Source organism: Humulus lupulus, chromosome 9 (assembly GCF_963169125.1).
Source record: "Humulus lupulus chromosome 9, drHumLupu1.1, whole genome shotgun sequence".
Lineage (NCBI taxonomy): Eukaryota > Viridiplantae > Streptophyta > Magnoliopsida > Rosales > Cannabaceae > Humulus > Humulus lupulus.
The window spans coordinates 8,252,170-8,274,690 of record NC_084801.1 but is presented as its reverse complement, the minus strand read 5'-3'; the positions used below and the strand labels follow the sequence as shown (position 1 = coordinate 8,274,690).

The following is a 22,521-nucleotide window of genomic DNA, read 5'->3' as shown; positions in this document are numbered from 1 at the left end:
AGTATAATCCAACAAGAACCTAGCTTAAACACTCATTAAAATCACACTTAAATCCTTGAAACCCAAAAGCTCATAAACCTCCTAAAATAGCCAGCAATTCATCGAATTCAACTGCTAAACCATAATTAGAGACTTACCTTTACTGAAGAACAAATCCACCAAGTAATTGCTGACCTACTTCCCAAGTCCTTAGCTTTAATTAAATATTCAATATCAAGAACCCAAGAACACTTAAAACCCAGCCAAAACTACAGAATTTAGACAACTTAAATCATAATTCAATGCTTACCTAAATTCCTATCTGAACCTCCAAATTGCTACTGAGATATTCCCCAAGATTCCAGCTCAAATCCTTGAGTTTCTAGCTAAATCTTCCTTTGGTTTCAATGGTTTTCTTAGGAGAGAGAGTTTGGGAAGAAGATGGGTGAGCTGAGAGGAAGAGGTGGGTCGGTTTGGCAGAGTTTTAGCTATTCCCTTTTGTTTTGTTTTATCTTACTTAGGTTATTTAAGTTAATCTCAAGGCTCGTGGTACAAAAAACGTCCCCGATTGAAAAATGGTAAATTTCCCCAATATTCCCTCCTAAACTCTCTAACTTCAAATATATCTCCAATTATTTATTCTCACAACCCGATAACCCAAATAAATATCTAACACCTAAAATAGCCCTTGACTCACCCCGAGTCAAGTATTGGGTCCCGTTGTGACTTTCCCGCTAACCGGCTTCCTAGGATCGCCTCGAGCCGCATGCTGCAAATATATCCACATAATAAGGTGGCCTTACATTTATAACATTTAATCACATTTATGCCCTCAACATGTCAAGATTACAGATATGCCCTAATAAGCTAAACAGGGCCTCATGCATACTAATACTCATAGACATGCATTTCATATATTTATATATGCATGCTTATCACAGAATCATGCATTAAATCATTTAAATCACATATAAACCAATTATACCCTCCCGACATACTAATCAAGACCCTCAAGTCTTATTAGTGAATTTTGGGTCGTTACAACAACTTAGCGCCGAGTACGCTAGATCAGCTCAAAAGCTGGTTATACAGAGGACAGGGCAAAGGGCCCCAGGGTGACTCATTAGTCCCATGTCCTAGGGTGTCAAGCCAGAATGATTCCATAATCATTTATTTTTACCTGTTTGCATGCATGAGTAGGGTTATTACTGCTAGGGATGTTTATTATGATTTGGTGACATGTTATTAACTGCTTTATGAGCATGTTTAAGTTTTCTTAATGAGTCTCGACTCACGGGTGCTATGTGGTGCAGGTTAAGGTAAAATAAAGTTGGATCATCCTTGAGTTGGAGAGCTTAGGTGACGATGTGTACATATGCGACTGCTCAACCATCACGACCGAGAGTTTAAAGAGGAACTAGAGTTAAACCCTATTTTGCCGCTTAGGTCGGCTGGTTGTAACTTTTTATTGTAATTAAAATTTTAAATGTATTTTGGGATCCCATGTATATAGTAAACGTTTGTATCCTTGACCAAAAATTTTAACCTTAAACCGTTAATCACATTTAGCTACACGATTATGGCCAAATGACTCGTTTAGCGAGTTTAACACTGTAACGACCCAAAATTGCTAATTAAGGCTTAAGGGCCTTGATTAGCGTGTCGGGAGGGCATAATTGGTATTCATGTGATTTAAATGATTAAATACATGAATTTGTGTTAAGCATGCTTATATGATTATTTGGATAAATGTGATACATGACTATGTGTACTAGTATGCATGTAGGCCTTGATTAGGTTATAAGAGCATATTCGTAATTTTGGCCCGTTGAGGGCATAAATATAATTAATTGTGATTAATTGTTGAGACCACATTATTATGTGGATATATTTGCAGGTTGTGACTCGAGGCGATCCTAGTGAGCGGTTTAGCGAAAAAGTCACGGTGGGAATTTATACCCAGCTCGGGGTGAGTTTGGGGTTATTTATGGGAATTTAGGAAATATATTGGAGAATATATGACATTGAGGAATATAATTGGTGATTAGTTAGGTGTCGGGATTTAAGCAGTAATTGTTAGGAACACTCAAGGAATTAGCGGGAATTGGGAGCAATGACCAAAATGCCCTTAGAATGATTTAAATGTTTAATTATTGTTGGGAGGGCAATGTGGTCATTTGGCTTAATAAGGGATAAGTTACACTCTGCTTTTTAGCCTTCGTGGAATGTGTAGAATATCTTAGAAGCTGAAGGAAAACAAAAGAGACAAAAAGAAAAAGAAAAGAAGGAGAAAAGAAAGAAGGGAAAAACAAGGTATTTTCTCTTATGCGGTTTAGGTCTTCTTCCCCATTTCTTGAAGGAACTTGGAGCTAAAATTCAGAGGAATTTTAGGCTAAGGCTTCACACTTGGGACCTTGATTAAGCTTGAGGATTCAATAGAAATTAGTCATCCAATTATGGTAAGTTTCAAGGTTGTTTTTAGTTTCTGGTTTTTGGTGTTGAAATGGAATGGATTTCTGAGCTGAGTTTTGATGGGAATTCTAGGGAATTAAGGCTGAGGTTTTGAGGAGTGAAAGTAAGGAGGTGTGGAAGATAATCTAGGTCAAAATTCTCCATCAAAGGTATGAAGTTCTGGCCTTGAAGTTCTGAAATTTTCTGTTGTTCTGCTGAGTTTTGAGCCTTAAGCTCAATCATGGTAGTTTCTTTATTTTGGGGTGCATGTGGTTGAATTTCATATGGTTGGGACTTATGGGGTGAGTTATAGATGATGGTAGGCTTGTGTTTGATGTTTGGTTGAAGTTTGGAAAGGTTTTAGGGGGTTTTGGTTCGAGGAAATTCGAAGGAGACAAATCTGGGCATTTTGGCTCTGGAAGAAGCGCTGTAGCACTAGCCCTTGGGCGCTACAGTGCTAGGCTTGGGTGCTTGGGGCGTTTTGGCTCTGGTTGTAGCGCCAAGCGCCCACTTTAGGGCGTTGTAGCGCTACCCTATTTCCAGAAGTGGGTTTTTGAGTTATTTCTTAGGGTTTTTGCTCGGGGGCTCGGGGTTTGATTCCACCACCCCGTTTGGTGGAATTAGGGCTTCCTGAGGGCTCGGGATTGGTCCTGAGCTTATGTTTTGGAATTGAAGTTTAGTGATAATTCTAATTTATGGCTGTGACTAGGTGTACGCTCTGGCTCGGATGGGATCGTGCTTGAAGGTTGATTTCACTAGTCAAGCTATTGGGATCAAATGTAAGAAAACTACACCTGTTTATGTGGATAGGTTGGGACTAAGTGTTCCCTATGCTTATATCCACTATTATATGATTGTGATAAACCATGTGAATATGTTGGGACTAAGAGCTCCCTATATTTGTATAATGTCATGAGATGGAATTATGCCATGGGGACATGTGATAAATGACCTAAGAGTGCCGGAATCAATACTTGCGCACAGGGCACGGCTCAGCCACTAGTAGCTGAGGACAGCTTATTTATCACTGAGCTTGGTTAAGCTGGCCAGAGTCAGTGGGTATAACACTGGGGGCGGCCTAAGTGAGCCGAAGACAGTGGGTTAAATAGAGGGTGCCAACCCTGATGAATATTGTGTAATGGTTGCAATAACTGTTGATTATGAATATGATATGTTGACTATCTTGATGACAAATCATTAACTTGTTGATTGTTATCACTGGATAGGTGAATGTTATGAACTGCTGAATACTTGGTTATGCTTTGTGGAATGTTTGGTTATTGATATCGATCATGCTATTATATTATGTTTTCTTGCTGGGCCTCTGCTCACAGGTGCTTCGTGGTGCAGGTAAAGGCAAGAGTTTGGCGGTTCAGCCATGAGTTGGAGAGCTCTGGGGGCGAGATGTGCATTGTCAGCTGCTCGGCCGCCACGGTCGAGGGTTTGTACAGGGACGGAAACCTAAAATGTATATTTTTCCATTAGAGTGGCCACGGTTGTTTATAACTTTTGGAATTTTTGTAAATATGTCTTTTAAACCTTGTTTTGGGATCCCATGTACTAAACAAACATTTTATATGAAAATTTATCTGTTTATGACTGGAACCTTTTAAACTTTACCTACTTACGGCTTTAGGACCACATTTTCAACTATATGACTTGATTAGCAAGTCTTGCACCTTTATAATCACACAGTGCAACGGTCTTGGCTACCCATGGCGTTACAAGCACTATTTAAAATAACGATCCCTGGGTAGTAGGGCGTTACAAAAATGCGAAGGGCTTCAAAAGCCCTAACAGGCGATACATCGCCTGCTAGGAGGCGACGTATCACCTGAGCAGTCTCTTAGGGCCGTACATTTACGTAAAATGATCCAAATGATGTGTTTTGAATGCTCTAATCCTATTGGTTATACTAATGACGATGCCTGCACTATAAATTTTGATTATTAGAGTTGAAAAACCTTGATCACACTTTCAAACTCATCAAGCTTTGCTTGACTTGCATGAGTTTTAAGGCTTGTTAATTCCCAAATATCATTCTACTAAGTTGAAGCTTCAAGCAATAAGGGAATGTTTGGAATAGAGATTTTGGACAACAATATTCTTATTGTGTATAAGCCTTAGAAGCTTCCCAAGTTTGAAGATTCAAGTTGCTATAAATCAAATGTTGTATCTGTTATATTATTTTAAATAATATAATGTTAGATTAAATAATGTGACATAATGTGATTTGTTACACAAATGTGATTTGTCACACCTTGTAACATAATATTGAGAGTCACAAAATTGGACACATGTATGTGCCAAAATGTGACATATTTTGGAGTTACAAACTTGTAGCTCCCAAATATTACCCAATAATGTGTAGATTTGATATTACACATTTTGATTTGAATTTCTTAAAGATATATGTGAAATATGGCTGTTAGAGATGTGATTTTAACTCCCATAATGTGTATGGAAGTTACAAAATCAAGTGGGAATGAAATTGGAACGTTTTGGAAAAAAGCTGAAAAATTGGTTGCTGAAAAACGACTTAGGCCGCTGCCTATGTTTTTCAGGCCGCGGCCTAAGAGGCAAAAATAGGCTAAATCACACCATAGGCCGCGGCTCGTGTTTTTCAGGCCGCGGCCTGAGCGGCTGACAGCCTTTTCCAACTTCGGTTTTTATCCAATTTTGAACGTTTCCAACAGCCAAGTAACTCCCAAATCTCTATTTTAATTCCATAAAACATCAAATTAATCATTGGTAATAGTCATGGGGGTTGGTGGAATTTGAAATTCAAAGGGTGTCTCAAAACTCTATAAATAGGAGCCTAATGCTCACTTGTAAGATACACTATTTTTCATCCACAAAGCACTTGGCTGAAAAATACACCTTGAGGCTTGATTATTCCAGAGAGCTATTTCCTAGAGAGATCCCTTAATGCTTAGAGAATAGGGGGGAATAAGCTTTTGGACAAAGGTCTTGAACCTTGTTCAAGTTGGTGATCCCCACTACTCTACACTTTGGTTGTGTGAGAATTTGTGTTTTCATTCTTTTGATCTTGTTGTTATTATTTACTTGTATTATTAATGTTTTGAGTTTGTAATCTTCTTCTTCTACCTCTTTATATTTACTTGTATTTTGAGCAATTGAGTTGTAATGTTTATTTAATCAATATTATCTAGTCCATTGTATTCTTGGCATAGAGTTGTATTTTTGGTTTTTCCATATTTTCATTGAGCAATAAAATATATTCTCTAATAGTATCTATCTAACCCTAACTTTGTTTTGTGTTACTCTGTTGTGTTTTCATTGTTAGTTTTGATGATTAAATGTTTCTATGTTCATCTCATCATCATTTAATCATTTAGTTTCTTATATTCAAGATTGACATTCATATCATGAATATGTGTATTTGATTATCAAGATTTGCATTCATACTTTGAATAATGTTATTGTTTAGCATTTAGGGTTTCAAATATTATACTATTCTCATGATTAATTGTTGATTTGCAAAGTGTAAAACCATATATTCCCAACAAATAACACCTTGAATCCTAAAGGATATCAAAGACAGCGTAACACACACTTACAAATAACTAGACTAAGTATTTTCACTCTAAGTCTCACAAAAATACAATCACACTTTTCAATAAGAATTACACATAAATAGTTTGTGAAAAAAGTGAGTTTCCTTGGCTGTCAAGGCTTCTATTTATAATCAAGACGAAGTCCTCCTTTAGCAACCCACAAAATCATAAAAGAGAATATCCAAGAATTCTCTAAGTGGAAAGTCTTTCGGATCTGTCGGTTTCCCAAATTGCTCAGCCAATTAGGCAATTAGACAACTCAACATGTACCTAGATAGACTTAAGAAATTAAACAACCCACCAATCTTTGTTATGAAAATTTTATCATAAACAATAGGGAAAACAATCAGAATAATATACATATTAATGTAAATGTTTATTACCAAATAAGGTGGTATAAAAAGACATTTTCGAAATCACATAAATAAGGAAAGTATTAAAGATATTTTATTCCATAAAAATCTTTAATTGATTGACAATTAATTTTGTAAGATCATAATAATATAAATTGAGTAATATAAAAATGTCTAAACTAAGTTAGCCAAACTTTAGGATTTTACATATAATTATACATATATATTGTATTCTTTCCTTATTTGGCTGACCATATGGCCAAGTATGCACATGAAAGAACTAGGTTCAGCAATGGGCATTTTGAGTGAATTTTTCTTGAGTTTATTTCATAGTAATTTGGGAATGCATTTCAAATCTTTGAGTTTTGATTTTCGCAATCATTTTTATAGGAGAAATGATAAAAATTTAAGGAGAAATAACAATTTTCCCATATGAACTATAACTCTTGTAGAGTTTTGCTTCCTAAATTATCTTTTGTAACAAAAATATTGTTCATTTTATTACATTCTCTTAATTTTTTTTAATCACATTTGTAAAGTCCTTTTTTGGCTAACTTTATTTTAGACAAAATATTTTAAAGTTATTAAGGAAAATCAGTAGTATCTCCATATTGATTTTCGATTTTATTTGGCAATATTTTCAGCTAGTTTTGTAATGTGAAAAGATCTTTAAGTGTGAATATATTTGTTGCCTTATTTATCTCAAATAATCAATTTTTGGTAAAAATATATTGTGCAAATATCTTGAGATTATTTTCAGGGATTATATGAGATTATGTCTATTCTGGAAATAAAGAAGGTGTCGAAAATGAACATGGTCAAAAGAAATGACCATGTTCGTTCTGCCAGATAAAACTGATTACGTTGCTGACTCATCAGTTTCCTTCTCCGTCGACACAAAATGCATCTGGCTGGCTATTTTCCTAAATCAAAGGAATTCGCAAATTGATTTCAAAGATACCAGAAAATCATGGCCTTGGACGATTTCCCTTCCTATAAATACCTTGCCAAGGCCTTTGGATTTTTCACCTCTTCCATTTTCAATATTTGTAAACATTATTTTGAAGAGTGTCTTTATTTGTAGAGATTAAGTTTGTTCACCTTAATCTTTGTGAGAGTGCTGAGTGTACTTGTGGATATCTATCTAGTCCATTGTAATCAGATAGTGTCTATTGTGAACGTGTTCATAAGGATCTTCGGGAGATGATTCGATCTAAGTCTCACTTCGGGAGGAAATGTGCACTCGCTGTTCTTTGAATGGAGTTCAAGAGAATCAGCGTTTCATCAAACCAGATTCGTAGAGAAGAGTACAACAAGATTGCAGTAATAGTTTAAGAGAGAGTCTTACATTGTTTAAGTCAATGCTTTTGTACACTTTGGTTATTTACTAATTGGTTTATTCTCTGGGCGTGGCCCCAAGGAGTAGGATATCCGAAAGAGTTTCTGAACCTTGTAAAAATTCGCTGTGTTCTTTAATTTTTACACTGTTTATTTTTTGTGTTCAATTCTGTCGTGACAGGTTTGGATTCTGTCCCGACAGAATCGTTTTCTGTGTAAACAACTAATTACCATTCCGCATTTTAATTAATTAATCTGGTAATTACTAAATACAGAATTTCAACATTGTTACGTAGTCACATGTCAAATCCATAGTTATAATATAACTAAAATTACAAAACTTAGTTCTAAAAATATAAATACATATTTTCAAAAATTGTTGTTATTTCACTATGTATTTATTTATGTATATAGTAAAATTTCCTATATACCTAACATTTAATAATCGAGTCCTTCCTTTATTTTCATTTTTTTTAAAAGCCAACAAAACGACACCGTTTCGCTGCGTAGGGGCACAAATCGAATCGAGGCTGAGGCTGAGGCTGAGGCTGAGGCTGAGGAGAACAGCACTGCTTTCTGGGGGAGTAGAGAGGAGACCATGGCGAAGGGAGCTAAAACCTCTAAAAAATCTCGCTCATCCTCAGCTTCTGACTCTGTCCAACTCACCGAAACACCTTCCACTCAGTAATCATTCCCAACTTCCTCAGTTATTTCTACTTTCAATTTTCTTTCATACTTAAATTCACTAATTTGTTCTCCCACACTCTTTGTTTGTTTGGTTCCTGAGAAAACAATATCAACCACTTTTATGTCTTCTTTTATGGTTCTTCTCTTTAGGGTGCCTTGAAATGAAAAACCCATTTCCACAATGAGTAGAAAACATTAAGTTATGTCAAATTTAAGTGTGTTTGTATGAATAATGAAAGAACCAAAACAAAAGAGAAGAAAAGAGAGAATTTATTTTCTGGGTTTATGGTTTATGATCTTTGGGTTTTGTTGAAAGAGGTATATATTGAGGGTTTTTGGGAAATGACCTTCATGGTTACTCAAAGATACCATACAGAGACCATCTTTTATAATGAAAAACCATACAAATGAGGGGTTGTTGTGCTTATTTCATTTGACATTGTTATTTTGGCAAACTCCTCGTATCCGTTCTGCTCGAACATTTTTAGGAAAATGGTTTTGAGGGTGAAAACAACCGAGGGGACTAAGAGGTCAGCAAGATTAAGTGCTATCAACCAGGAGGTAACGTTGGTTAGGTCAGTTCAGAAGTCAAAAGCCAAACACAAGAAGATAAGTAGCAAAATTGATGCCAAGAAACCCAAGAAGCCACCAACGGCTTTCTTCTTCTTCTTGTAAGTTCTTTCTTTTGTTTCCTTTTCTTCTTCAGTATTTATGACTGTCACTTAATCTTGTGGAGCCAGAATTGCATATATTAACTCTTTGAAAGCCACATACAAAGAGCTTAATTATTGGTTTTTCTATTACTTTTGGGCAAACTTTTTCCTTGTGGACATTAGACATGGTTGTACTTATGGCCTACATTGTCAATTTAGTGTGTTCACTGATGATATTTAGAGAGAATAGAGCAATATTTTTTCCTCCAATGTTCGCCATTCTAATTAGCACTATCATTATACTAATGGGAATGTTCACGTGTTGAAAGTAATATGTTTGTATATATTTATATATATTGTGTTGCAGTGCATAGATTTGTTGGTGTACAGTTTTTTTAATCATTATTATTCATAACACTTATCAGTGGCATCAGGTTTGTAAGTAGGTTATCTTCGCCAGTAATGAGCTCAAATGGTTGAAAAGAATACATGGTATATGGTTGCATCTATATTTCTATCTTCCATTGATTGGTTATAGCTTCCAAAATTCGTTTGAATACAAAAGGAGCAGTGACTTTTGACAAAGTTTCCTTGTAGAAACTATGCTTCCCTGATCCACCATCAGCCAACCCCCTGACTGAGCTGTCATAAACTCTGCCTCCTTGAAGTTGCATATTTGATGCATTTTGTTCTTCTGAAATTTATAAGTAACAAATATACACCCCATTACGTAGTTTTTCTTATATTTGATGGCCATTCACATTTAAATTGTTTTCTGATAAAAGACGCGAGATTAAATGACTCTCTTGTTAGTTTGAAAGTCTTGGTGCTGGAGTTCTTTTCTGTTCCTATTTGGTTTCGTTTGTTTCTTTTGCTTTTGTTTATAGCTGTTGTTATTTCCCAAAATTATGTAGACTAGTTCACATTTCTTGTCTCATTTTTGTTTTCTGTGTGAATTCAGTGGTTTGTTACATACTTTCTTTGTCGATCATTTACATTCTTGTTCATTCGTGGCCTTATATCCCAAAAAATGTTCCTACTACTGTCTAATTCATACTATACTCATCAAAGCTTGGTTCGAAAAGTTATTTCATGTGCAAAAGAGCTTTGATCTCCAAAATTTATTCTGCTAAACAGAATTTTGTTATGATTCTCAAGGGAGGACTTTCGGAAAGTGTATCAAGAGCAAAATCCAGATGTCAAATCAATGCGAGATGTAAGATATCTAGTGTCATATTACCTTTTATTTTTGCTAGGAAGTGTGATATTACTTATTTTGGATTTTTATTTGGTTTAAATGGATTAGGCCTTTTCGAGTCGCTCATTAATTTTCTGCTCAGATTGGAAAAGCATGTGGAATGAAGTGGAAAGCAATGACATATGAGGTTTGTGCTACATTTGTATATGAATTTGATTCCTCTTGGTCTTTAAGTGCAGAACAAAGTTAGATTCCTGAACAAGTATACAGCAACATTTTTAGTTCTCTACCCTCATGAACAAAATATAAGAGAGCTAGCTCGATTTGTGACCGTAAAGCTTCATGGTATTGTTGTTGCGTCTGTTTCTAGGAAAAGGTTCAATATTATGATATAGCCACAGAGAAACGAGCAGCATTTGATGGTGCCATTGCGGAATATACAAAAAGAAAGGTAAGGTTGCCATGATGTTTCCAGATTTTTGCATGTTTGCGTAGGCCAGTTTGGTTGCAAAATGTTACCCTTGTGTCAAAGCACGCTTGTTGTTTCGTTTTTCTTTGTGCTTAAGTGTATTAAAACATGAGTTCTTGCAGGAAAGTGGTGAAGAATCTGAAGATGAAGAAACTTGAGATGATTCAGAGTTTGGGAATAAGCTGAAAATTTGAAAACCAATGATACTTGCTCATGTAGAGGCTGTAGTTAACAAGTTGTATATTGATCCATGGGAAACTGGTTATTTGTCTTCTCAAAACTATTGTTCATGTATAATTTTTTTTTGTTTTATTTTTCTTTGTAAAGAACTACTTCCAATCACATTATACCTTTGATGATTAAAGATAAGTTTGGCCAACATCTTGGGATTGTTAAAAGATAAATTTCAATTCAAATAGACTCATCGTTTCTCTATTCACTATTCAAATGATGATTAAAGATTTCTAATTCTTCAGTGGTGTAAATATCGACTTCTATTACTTAAGTTGATTGTTTCTATTCTAATAAAGATTTCATCGTTTGCTTAATTGGGACATAACCTTTCTCAAAACAGACTCTAAAGTTTAAACGAAATAAAAAATAATGGGGGAATTTGCCGAAATGACTATATCACATATTGATATTTGCAAAATGGCTTTTTTCTTTTAATTAAATTTTATAGTTATTTCATTTTCTAAAATATGATGATGTGGCAGGATTTGTAAACAAAATAAGGTTAATATCAATATAACAAAACCCTAAACAGCAACCTCACTCTTCGTCTTCCTCTTTTCTCTTTCACTTATTTTCCATTGAAGACAGTATCCCATTCTACAGTCAAAAGTTTGCCGGCGACCCTCAACAGCGACAAGATTTTTTCTGGTATTTATTTTCTTTTACTTATTTTCACAATAATTTCACTTTCACTCATTCCCTTACTCTCTTATGCTATTTATTTTGAAGAAAATATAATGGAAGATACAATGGAGGAATCAACTTCATTTTGTTAGTTCTCATCAAATGAACAAGTAAGATTATGATTATAGTTTAATGAATTAGAATGATTAAGATTATGAGTTTAATGGATTAGAATAATTTTGATTTTGAGTAAATTGATGTGCAATTTGAAAAAAGTGAAAATTCTATATAATTTTAACTTTATTTTCATTGTTAGAGTTCATTACTATTTTGAAAATTATATGAATATATTGAGTTGAAAATTACACTAAAAGACCATTTGTAACTCATAGAGTCGCTTAGTGCAGTTAAGGGTCTTTTAGGGTATACATTCTGTGACATAAAAGAATCAAATTGAACTAAGCGACCCTGAGGGTCGCTTATGGTCATTTAGGGTCGCTTAGTGTATTTTAACATAAAGAATAAAATTGAACCAGGGTCGCTTATGGTCGCACAGGGTCGCTTAGTGAAATTTGGTCACGGCTGAAAATTGCACTAAGAGACCCCGTGAGACCCATATGGGTCGCACGTGGTCACTTAGTGCAATTTGGTCACTGCTGAAAATTGCACTAAGCGACCCTGTGCGACCCATATGGGTCGCTTAGTCTGTGCGACCCATATGGGTCGCATAGGGTCGCTTAGTGCAATTTGGTCACTGCTGAAAATTGATTGATTATAGACATCACTTACAGAAGACCCTCAAATTGCACTAAGAGACCCTGAGGGTTGCATTGAAGGATTTATACCTAAAATTGCACTAAGAGACCTTAAGGGTCGCTTAGTGTATTTTAACATAAAGAATAAAATTGAACTAAGCAACCCTCAGGATCGCTTATGGTCGCTTAGTGTATTTTAACATAAAGAATAAAATTGAACCAGGGTCGCTTATGGTCGCTTAGTGTATTTTAACATAAAGAATAAAATTGAACTAAACGACCCTTATGGTCGCTTAGTGTATTTTAACATAAAGATAAAATTGAACTAAGCGACCCTCAGGGTCGCTTATGGTCGCTTAGTTTAATTTTATTATTTATGTTAAAATACCCTAAGCGACCCTGGGTCGCTTAGTTCAATTTTATTCTTTATGTTAAAATATACTAAGCGACCCTAAGCGACCATAACTGACCTTGTGGGTCGCTTAGTTCAATTTTCTTCGTAGTTGTTAAATACACTAAGCGACCTTTGCGACCCTCTGGGTCTCTTAGGGTCGCTCAATTTAATTTTGTTCTTGATGTTAAAATACAATAAGCGACCTTTGCAACTCAGAGGGTCACTTAGTTCAATTTTCTTCTTAGATATTAAAATACACTAAGCGACCTTTGCGACCATTTGGGTCTCTTAGGGTCGCTTAGTTCAATTTTCTTGTTGATGTAAATATACACTAAGAGACCTAACCCAACTTAGGGTCTTATTTCAATTTTGTAATATTTGCACTTATTATTTACATTGTATTTTGTTTGTTTGGCAAATTTCAGATTTCTAGAACTATTTTGACAACAGAGCTTCCTTGTGTCCCGAGAGTTATTATGAATGAGAATGTTCAAACGAAATCTAAAGTTACCATTAGGTCTTCGATGAAAATATTTGAAAAAATAAATTCTTGGTTATCAAAAACTGACAAGATTGTTTTTAGAAAATACAGTCAGTTGGGTCATTTGTTGGACCTCCCTTGGAAAGGGAAATTTTGGGGGACCTTATCGCACCAGATAATTGCAAGGAGGATAAATTGTCAAAAAAAGCATGAGTTGTGGTTTTTGATAAATGGAAAACCTGTGAGATTCTCTATCCAAGAGTTTGCAATAGTATCTGGATTATACACTAGTGGCGAATTAACTCCTGAAGAACTAAATGTGGTTTCATCAAACAACAATTTAAAGAATAAGTACTTCAAGGATAGGTCTATAAAAATAGAGGATGTAGCAAATATGCTAGATAATATACCAAAAGAGGAGAGAACAAAAGACAGAGTGAAATTAATTCAAGTGTCGGTACCACAATAGATTTATCTTGGCTACGACTAGTGGATAATTTGGAAATATTTGATAAATATCCTTGGGGGAGGCTGGTATATGAGAAGATTGTAGATCAAATTACTCGTGTAAAGTTCCAGAAAGATCATAATGTAGATATGATCAGGTGGAACTTCATATGTTGTCCTTGGATATTTCAGGTAAAAAAATCTAAAATTGTGTATCTAAATTTTGATAAGTATGGCTTATCATATGTTTTTCATGCTTACAATTTTTATTTTGATTCTTGTAGATTCTTCTATGCCACCTCCTCAGTTCACTCCAGTTCGTCCTGTGCCATCCTCACAATCTGCCCTAACTGATCATGCTCATAGTGAATTATTGGAATCAATAAAATGTTTCATGGCTGACCAAGAAAAACTACACATAGCGAGATATGAGGAGATGGAACGTTTGAATAAAGAGAGGTACGAGGAGATGGAACGTTTGAATAAAGAGAGGTATGAGGAGATGGAACGATTGAATAAAGAGAGGCATGACGCAATCATGGCAGCCAACTCTGAGAGTGAGTTTCTAAATAGAGAGAGAAATGTGGCATTAATGGAAAAGTTGGATGTTTTGATTGACATCCTTTGACCTGTGCATGCACATTTTTCTGGGTGTGAAGACCCACAGGTAACTTTTCAAGTACTTTAGCTTCTGATTATTCTTTATTTCTTAATTATAAGTTAAATGCTTTGTTACTCAATGGTTGTAGGATACACCTTCCAATGCGCATGCAAACTTTGAAGATAGATTCACCACACCCCAAGGAGAGCATAATATAGATAGTGACCCCAAGGTAACTAATATGGCTGCACAACCTTCTAGAGACGCAATCACCATACCATCTCATTCACCTGCACATACCTATGAGACACCACCATCAATTATTTATGAAGGGGTTGGTAACGAAGAACCTGGTGATGAGGTAGAACAGGTAGTTCGAGACGGCTGACCATTGAGATTAAGAAAACGTGCTCGAAACTTGTTATCACCTTTCATATCATGGCCAAAGAAACGTCGATACTCAAAGTTAGAACCTCTTACTTTCGACCCTTTTAGGTTGCCTATTGAAGAGGATGTGCAAGCTTTTTATAGGTGGTATAATGGGGATACATGTGGTAGACCTGTCATTCGTTATGGCCTATTATTTCGAGAAAGATGTTTTTTTGAGACATTGTTGGCAAAGCAACAACATATTGATAGCGAGGTAAGCTTTATCATTCAATTATTTCATAATAATTAGTTAATACTAGTTTTATTTTTCAGCTTAAATAATATTGAATAGTTGATGCTTTTGGGCAGCATGTGGATGAAATAACCTATATATTTAGAAAACGAATGGACAAATTTCAAGACATCTTTCCACAAGATAGATGCATTTTGACTGATGAGTTTGGGAAATATGTTCGTGAGTTATATTGCAAGTCTTGAGAGACTAGCACCGTAGTATACAAAAAATCTCCACAGCTAATGTCATTTGTTGATGCAATCAGACCCATTAGAGGGAGAGCTTGGTCCAAAGTGAATTACTTCTATGTGCCATGGAACAATAATAACAAACATTGGATGACATTGGTAGTAGACATTAGAATGTGGACAATATGGATTTATAACTCCAATCCAGACTATTGGATCTCCATAGAAGCAATGGAAAGATCAGTGCAACCACTTGCCGAATATTTTCCGCTATTACTTCGTGATAGTGGTCATTTTAATGAATTTCGTGCTCAGTGTAAGTACTTCATGAAGATAGAAGTTGCCCCCGCAGATACTGTTCCTCAAAGCAATAGAATGTAAGTTTCATTTAAATTTACATGTATGAGTCAACTTTTAAAGATAATACTAATATAGTTAACCTTGTCTTTCATAGGGGAGATTGTGGTATATTCATGCTGAAGACAATAGAAATGCACATTGCTGGTAAGTGCAACGAGTCAGCTAGAACGTTGCTAAACGACGACAACATAGATACTTTTAGACAAGCATATGCAGATCAATTATATGTAGGTAGTGCAGATCCCTAGTTAGATATGTTGTTTTTTTTTTTGTTACGAACATTCGCTTTTGGTGTTATGTATCTCTTATACAATATTATTAAATGATCAAATTGTAATGATATAATTGATTGGTCACTGCTGAAAATTGCACTAAGAGACCTCGTGAGACCCATATGGGTCGCACAAGGTCACTTAGTGCAATTTGGTTACTGCTGAAAATTGCACTAAGCGATCCTATGCGACCCATATGGGTCGCACAGGGTCGCTTAGTGCAATTTGGTCACTGCTGAAAATTGTGACCTGCTTCTCTGGTAAATTCTCCAATATCAAAATTTTGATAAGGGATGATTTGGCCGCTCTCGACTACATTGTGACCTCCTTCAGTTACATTGTTATTTTCTTCAACTAATTTATCACATTCCTCGAGTACATTGTCACCTCCCTCGTGTACTATATCATTTGGTGTTGGATTGGAACCAATGATGTCTCCATTGTTCTGCACTAGATCTTCATTTGAAACTTGTTCAATTATATGACAACCAAAATAGTTATCATAAAAGCTTCCTCTATCAAAACCACTATCATCACAACCAAACTCATCATCATCACCATCACTGACAATATTTGTCTTTCCTTTACCTTTATTCTTTTTCACGCACGCATATAGAGGAATCGCGTCTTTATCTTTGTAGAATATCATAAGATCCTCAACATCATAATCATTACAAACCTGACTTGGTGCCATCTTACTAAATGTTTCACTAACTAACTTATGAGTAATTTCAATTTCATACAAATTTCGATCAACACCTATTTTTTCGTAGACTTTATCCACTAATTGATGAAACTTTATGCTTCTATCAACCAAAAATCCCTTGTTGCAACCAGTACCAAACCATTCCCAAATGCGTTTATCTACAATCTTCCACTCACCATTATAGTCCATGCAAATAAAGGCATAACCCATATCTGTCATAAAGTTAAATATTTAAATTAACAAGTATAAAATAAAAATAACATATCAATTAGCTTATAATTACTTTAAAGCCATACAAGTTCATTTTAAAACATACAAAACGACCCTAAGAGACCCCATGCGACCCTATGAATCAAATAGGGTCGCTTAGTGCAATTTGGTCACTGCTGAAAATTGCACTAAGAGACCCCGTGAGACCCATATGGGTCGCACATGGTCGCTTAGTGCAATTTGGTCACTGCTGAAAATTGCACTAAGCGACCCCGTGCGACCCATATGGGTCGCACAGGGTCGCTTAGTGCAATTTGGTCACTGCTGAAAATTGCACTAAGCGACCCTGTGCGACCCATATGGGTCTCATAGGGTCGCTTAGTGCAATTTAGTCACTGCTAAAAATTGCACTAAGAGACTATCATACAGGGTCGCATATTGCCAGGTTGTCTTCAACCTCGAGTTGGACCTATTTTTACACTAACATTTCATTTTTCTCAGCAGAAAAATGTATATTTATGCTAAATATAGTTATATAACTTGAAATAATGAATACCCAATTGTAAAAACTGAGATTTAAGTAAAGTACCAACCTTTACAATAAATGAGGAAAGGAGAATCAAACACTTACGTTCAAGAGTGCATGAGGATTTCTCTTTCCTAGGATTTCTTTTTTATTTTCAATCTAGTTCAGGAGGATTCAGCCAAAAAATATACATTAATGTTAATTAAATGAGTTTTAATTAAGATTTTTTGTTAATTAAAAAAAAGGTCATTTAGCTAATAATTTTTTTTGAAAAGCTATTTCCCTAATAAAAGTTTCCATTTAGATCATTTTTACAAAACACTCTAAATAATGCTGACAGAATTTTACAAGGACAAAATTGAAAAGGGTACAACAAAAGTATTGTTGTTCAATTTCAAACATCAAAAGCACCAAATTTAAAAAGTCGATAATAAAAAACAAAAAATGCCACTAAGTTTAACATTACTCAGTCAAAACTTCAAAGCCTCAAGTCAGAAACATTCATAACGAGTATGAGAGAGGAGTTCATATAAAGGAATACTGCTACTTTACATGATTAACAACTGGGATCACATGAAAACACTATGTTTCAAAAAATGTCTCAAAAACTAAATAAAGGCATAAACCTAAAGAAAAGCTCATGGAGCAATGAGAATCCTTCCTGCAACTTGGTCAAGATCCCGTCTACCATTGGAAGTAATTTTATCAAATTAATTATTTATAATTTCAATCTTGATTTAAACTTATTTATTAATTTAGATACTAATTTATCTTAATTAATAAATTTATCTTAATTTCTTTTTTTCTTTTCTAAATTACATAACTTTATGAAACTATCTAAAATTGATCTGGTCAACTTTGATAATTCTAATTGATAATTAAATCAATTAATTGAGACTATCTAGATAATTTTATCCAAGTTACAGTGTGGACCATGGGCCTATGAAATAAAGCTCCAATAAGTTATCATAATTCTAACAAATAAATTTACTAACTTATTAATTCCTCGTGACTCCACTAAAGACTCAAAATTGCACTCTTGAATTCATAGAACACTCTATAACAAATATAGATATGCTATTAATTATCCATTGTTACAACCATAATTGTCACTCAATCCTCTATAGATAGTCTACAATGAAATGAGACTAATATTCCGTTTTACCCCTCACCGTAATTTATCCTTAAAACACTTAGTTACTTGTAAATGATATTTCAGTAAACTAATAATAATGACTGAAATGAGATCTCTATCATTTAGCACTTTGAACCAAACTAAAAGGAAACCATCGTTTCACTTCTTCATTAGAAGTTGTAGATGTTCATATCTATGATTAACACTCCCACTCAATTATACTATCGAGTTCCCAAGATGTAAGTATGGGCTAGTCCGAAGTGTAAGTTGGTAACGAACAAGTCAAAGAACTCAAATAATACAATTAGTTAGAATACTAACCACTCAGAATTGAGATTGAATTGACCTATGGTCAACTATATGATATATGACTAGAATAGATAATAATGGTATGTTTACTTATCTTATCAACTGTCAATATCGGTCCAGTTCGATCTTATCTACTTTGCTAATCTTCTGGAAAGAACATAACACTGTGATGTGTAAGTAGAACATATCATAGATTGGCAAGTCAGTGTAAATCTTGTGCACTGACTAATCTTAGGACTAACTTATTTTGAACATACAATCATATTTATATTCCACTGTGATTACGTTACTATAAGTACGATTAGCTATATGTTTGAGATTTAATAGAAGTTTACATTGAACAAATAATCATGAAAATAAAACATGTGAGCAAAGTGATTGACCAAGTCAAAAAATAATTTCTATTCTTTTATTGATAATAAATGAAATTACAAAGAAATTGAGTTTTAATTAGGGCATAAAACTCCAATAGGACTGACCAATGTCCCGACAGCGTTCATGGATCTGATGAACAGAGTGTTCAAGGATTACCTGGACAAGTTTGTGATTGTGTTCATCGAAGAAATATTGGTTTACTCCCAATCAGAGACAAAACATGAGCAACATCTTCATTTAGTATTACAGAGGTTGAGGGAATACAAGTTCTATGTCAAGTTTAAGAAGTGTGAGTTTGTTGTAAATAGGATACCAATCAGGCCCTGAGTATTTGTGGTAGTTCATGATTATGGTCAAACTCTTCTTTAATTATATTGAAAAACATAGGTTAAATGAATCGCATGTTTGTTGGATTTGTTGCTTCGATTAGCTCATCTCCATGAAAATTAATACTAGATTAAATCTAAGGTGTTTTTCCATTAGGTTGTTTAGTAAAAATAATTTATTAAGAGAGTTTTGCTTCAATGAAATACGTGAGGGAGATTTTGGGATAATGATTGTTTATGTGTCATCTGCGAAATTAATAATTTGATTTGGAAATAGTGGATAATTTGATTTATGAATAATAGTGAACTCTTGACTATTGTCAATCCTTTAATTCATATTTATTTATTTTATTTACCATTTTTGTTTTCATTAGTTTTTAAATTCTCAAAATTCCCTTTTTTATTCAAGGTTTTAAAGAAGCTCAGGCTTAACAATTCCATGTTGTTTCTTGTGAAGAGGGAGATCCAAAAGTTAAAGAAAGAGGGAGATCCAAAGGATAAAGAAAGAATAGGAAAATTTGAACCAGAAGTTGATCCACACTTTGGGATGTGAGGATTTGCAAGTGGAGCAATCACAAGAATCGACGAGTAGCGTAAGAGGTGAGTTTGGAGATGATCTTGAAGGGTTCAAGAAAGAAGGAGAGAATGCTATTACTCGTAATGAAGAGTTGGAGAACAAGTGTTCACTTGCTTGCCTCAAAGAGGATAATGCTATTAGCCCTAGTAATGATTTGCAAGAAGCGAGCCATCTACCTTTGAGTGTTGAAATCAGTAAATCTCACGATATTTCGACCTCCAAATAGGAAAACGAGAATAAATGTTTCCAAAAGTTAGTGACATGAATAATAAGGTAGATTGAAAACAAGAAATATAAATACGATACCAATTTTCTATACATACTTTTCCCTAAACCAAAACTTCTTACTAAAATGTTGTCTCTTTTAAATAGGCAACTAATGATTCCAAATCCTTAGTAGAACTACCACTTTCCCTAGTGGCTCGAATTGTCGCTTCACGTAATTCTTCAATTCGTTGTCTTTCGACTCGGTTCTCAACTAATGATTTTGCAAAAGCTCGAGCCAACTCGGCCGAGTCAGGAACGGTTTGATTCCCTTCACACACCTTATTTCCCACCTCTAAGTGGTCCACCAACAAAGTGGCATTGGCATACTGGTCCGCCTGCATAGGCCATGCTAGCATCGGTACTCCGCCCACAATGGCTTCCAAGATCGAGTTCCACCCGCAATGAGTCAAGAACACACCCACAGCTCGGTGCCGCATTATCGCCACTTGTGGCGCCCACCCTCTAATCACCAAACCCCTTTCAGCCACACGATCTTCGAACCCAAATGGAACCTTTCCATAATCACCCTCCACGTGTGATCCATTGGGCCGCTTAACTGACCAAACGAAATGGACCCCACTTGTCTCCAAACCCTTTGCGAGCTCCTCCATTTGATCATTGCGCAAAACAACTTCACTACCAAAGCACACATACACAACCTTGCGATCACCGCACTTATCTAGCCACGACAAGATGTGGTTAGCAGAGACTGAGCTAGAGCCACCCCTCTCGGTGGGCCCAGTTGGATTGTCAGATTGAAGCCGTGCAGGCCCAACGGCCCAAACACGATCATGGCCCAAATCTTTCTTCAGGTGGTCAACATAAACCGATTCCAACTCGCTGAACGAGTTAACGATGAGTCCCGAGCTCGCCCGATTACCAAGGAACGAGTTCCTGACAATTTCTGAATCCGGGTCTCCCTCGACGTAGGAACGGTACAGAGGAGACAACTTCCACCAAGGGTATTTCGGACAATTCGCAATCTCGGGGAACGAAAAGACCTCATTTTGACCGTCGGGGTCGGGGTGGCGCCGCTTGGGCATGTCGCGCCACAACGATTGCACGAGGGCCAAGGCATAAGCGCTGGATGGGGAGAACGTAATCTGAGGGATACCCAGGTCGACGGAGAGGTGGTAGGTCCAGCCGAAGAACATGTCAGAAATGATGGCGGTCGGTGGCGATGGGTGGTCTCGGAACCACTGGGTGAGTGGCTCTCGAAGCCCAGCCATGGCGGGGATCATGAAACGATACGTGCCGGGGGCCATGTCCTTGGCATTCTCAACGCCATCAGAAATGGCGGGATGAGGTGGGAAAGGGAGGAGTAGGGTGTGGATGGAAGGATGAGCGGAGAGGAGGGGGTTTAAGAGAGAGAGGTTTTTCGGGGTTGCGAGAATGGTGATGGTTAGGTCTGGAGTTTGGGAAGCGATCTGGTGTGTGAAGTCAAGGAGTGGTATCATGTGTCCTAGGGCTGGGAATGGGAATACCAAGATATGTGTGGTTCCGGCGGTGGTGCTTCCAGTCATGGTGGCCATTTTTTCTTCTCTTTTGTTTTGGGGTAAGGCTGAAACAGAAGAATTCTATGAATAGCGTGATGAACTGGTCTTAGTCATAGTAATAAAGTGACAGTGTGGTAAGCAATGACGCTTTCCATTATCTTTAGTCTATTCACCAAATTTATATTGTTATTATTATTTTCTTTTTCTTATCTTTTTGAGAAAATTAAAACTATGTATCGCTTCAGACTGTGTATTATATTATATTATAGTTTTTTTTTTTTTTAAATTCTTTCTGGAATAGCAGCTCAATGGTTTTGCAAAATCTCCATAGTTTTCATCTTTACGTTCCTTCCCTGGTTATTATCTCCTTCTCTTTAAAATTTTATTATTTTGTGCCTTCCCATTTATGTTCTTCGTATGCTTGTTGCTCTTTTTTATTTTTATTTTTTATGTATGTATGTATGTATGTATATAAACTGGAAATTGTGTATTATTTGATGCAATTTCTTAGTTTAGAGTTTAGGGGTGGCATTGTTTGTAACTTTTAGTAGTTGGGTAAGTAATAATTTCGGTTCATATTTGGAATTAAGCAAAATGCCAACATGGGTTCTTTTGGGGTTGTCTAATTTTATATTCCTTTTTAAGTTTGGGAGTGTAAAAGTTGGGTTTGGGGGATTTTAAGATTGCAATATTGTTTTGTTTATCTTTTAAAAAATTCTCAATATTTTGCTTGGGATGATGACATTTTTGCAGCTTATCTTTGGTGGTGAACCATTGATGATGCCAATATAGCTAATTCAGGAACTTGTTTTATCTTATATATTATTGTGGGAATACTCATGAAACAGTTATTCATACCAGTTCTTGT

At 35.6% G+C, this 22,521-nt stretch overlaps 3 protein-coding genes across 3 annotated transcripts; 2 read left to right on the top strand and 1 right to left on the bottom strand.

Moving 5' to 3' along the window:
* The first annotated feature begins 8,206 nt into the window (after positions 1-8,206).
* On the top strand, positions 8,207-11,136 carry LOC133800038 (high mobility group B protein 14-like). The gene is made up of 6 exons (XM_062238017.1): positions 8,207-8,383; positions 8,875-9,057; positions 10,198-10,255; positions 10,380-10,424; positions 10,608-10,688; positions 10,829-11,136. Exons 1-6 carry the CDS (start codon positions 8,298-8,300, stop codon positions 10,862-10,864), a joined length of 489 nt encoding a protein of 162 aa, XP_062094001.1. The 5' UTR covers positions 8,207-8,297; the 3' UTR covers positions 10,865-11,136.
* Positions 11,137-15,131: 3,995 nt separating this feature from the next.
* On the top strand, positions 15,132-15,817 carry LOC133801705 (uncharacterized). Its single transcript, XM_062239960.1, has 2 exons — positions 15,132-15,471; positions 15,549-15,817. The coding sequence occupies exons 1-2, from the start codon at positions 15,149-15,151 to the stop codon at positions 15,700-15,702; spliced, it is 477 nt and encodes a 158-aa protein (XP_062095944.1). The 5' UTR covers positions 15,132-15,148; the 3' UTR covers positions 15,703-15,817.
* Positions 15,818-20,113: 4,296 nt separating this feature from the next.
* LOC133801818 (UDP-glycosyltransferase 89B2-like) lies at positions 20,114-21,853 on the bottom strand. The gene has a single exon (XM_062240057.1). It carries the CDS (start codon positions 21,687-21,689, stop codon positions 20,238-20,240), a length of 1,452 nt encoding a protein of 483 aa, XP_062096041.1. The 5' UTR covers positions 21,690-21,853; the 3' UTR covers positions 20,114-20,237.
* Between the last annotated feature and the right edge of the window lie 668 nt (positions 21,854-22,521).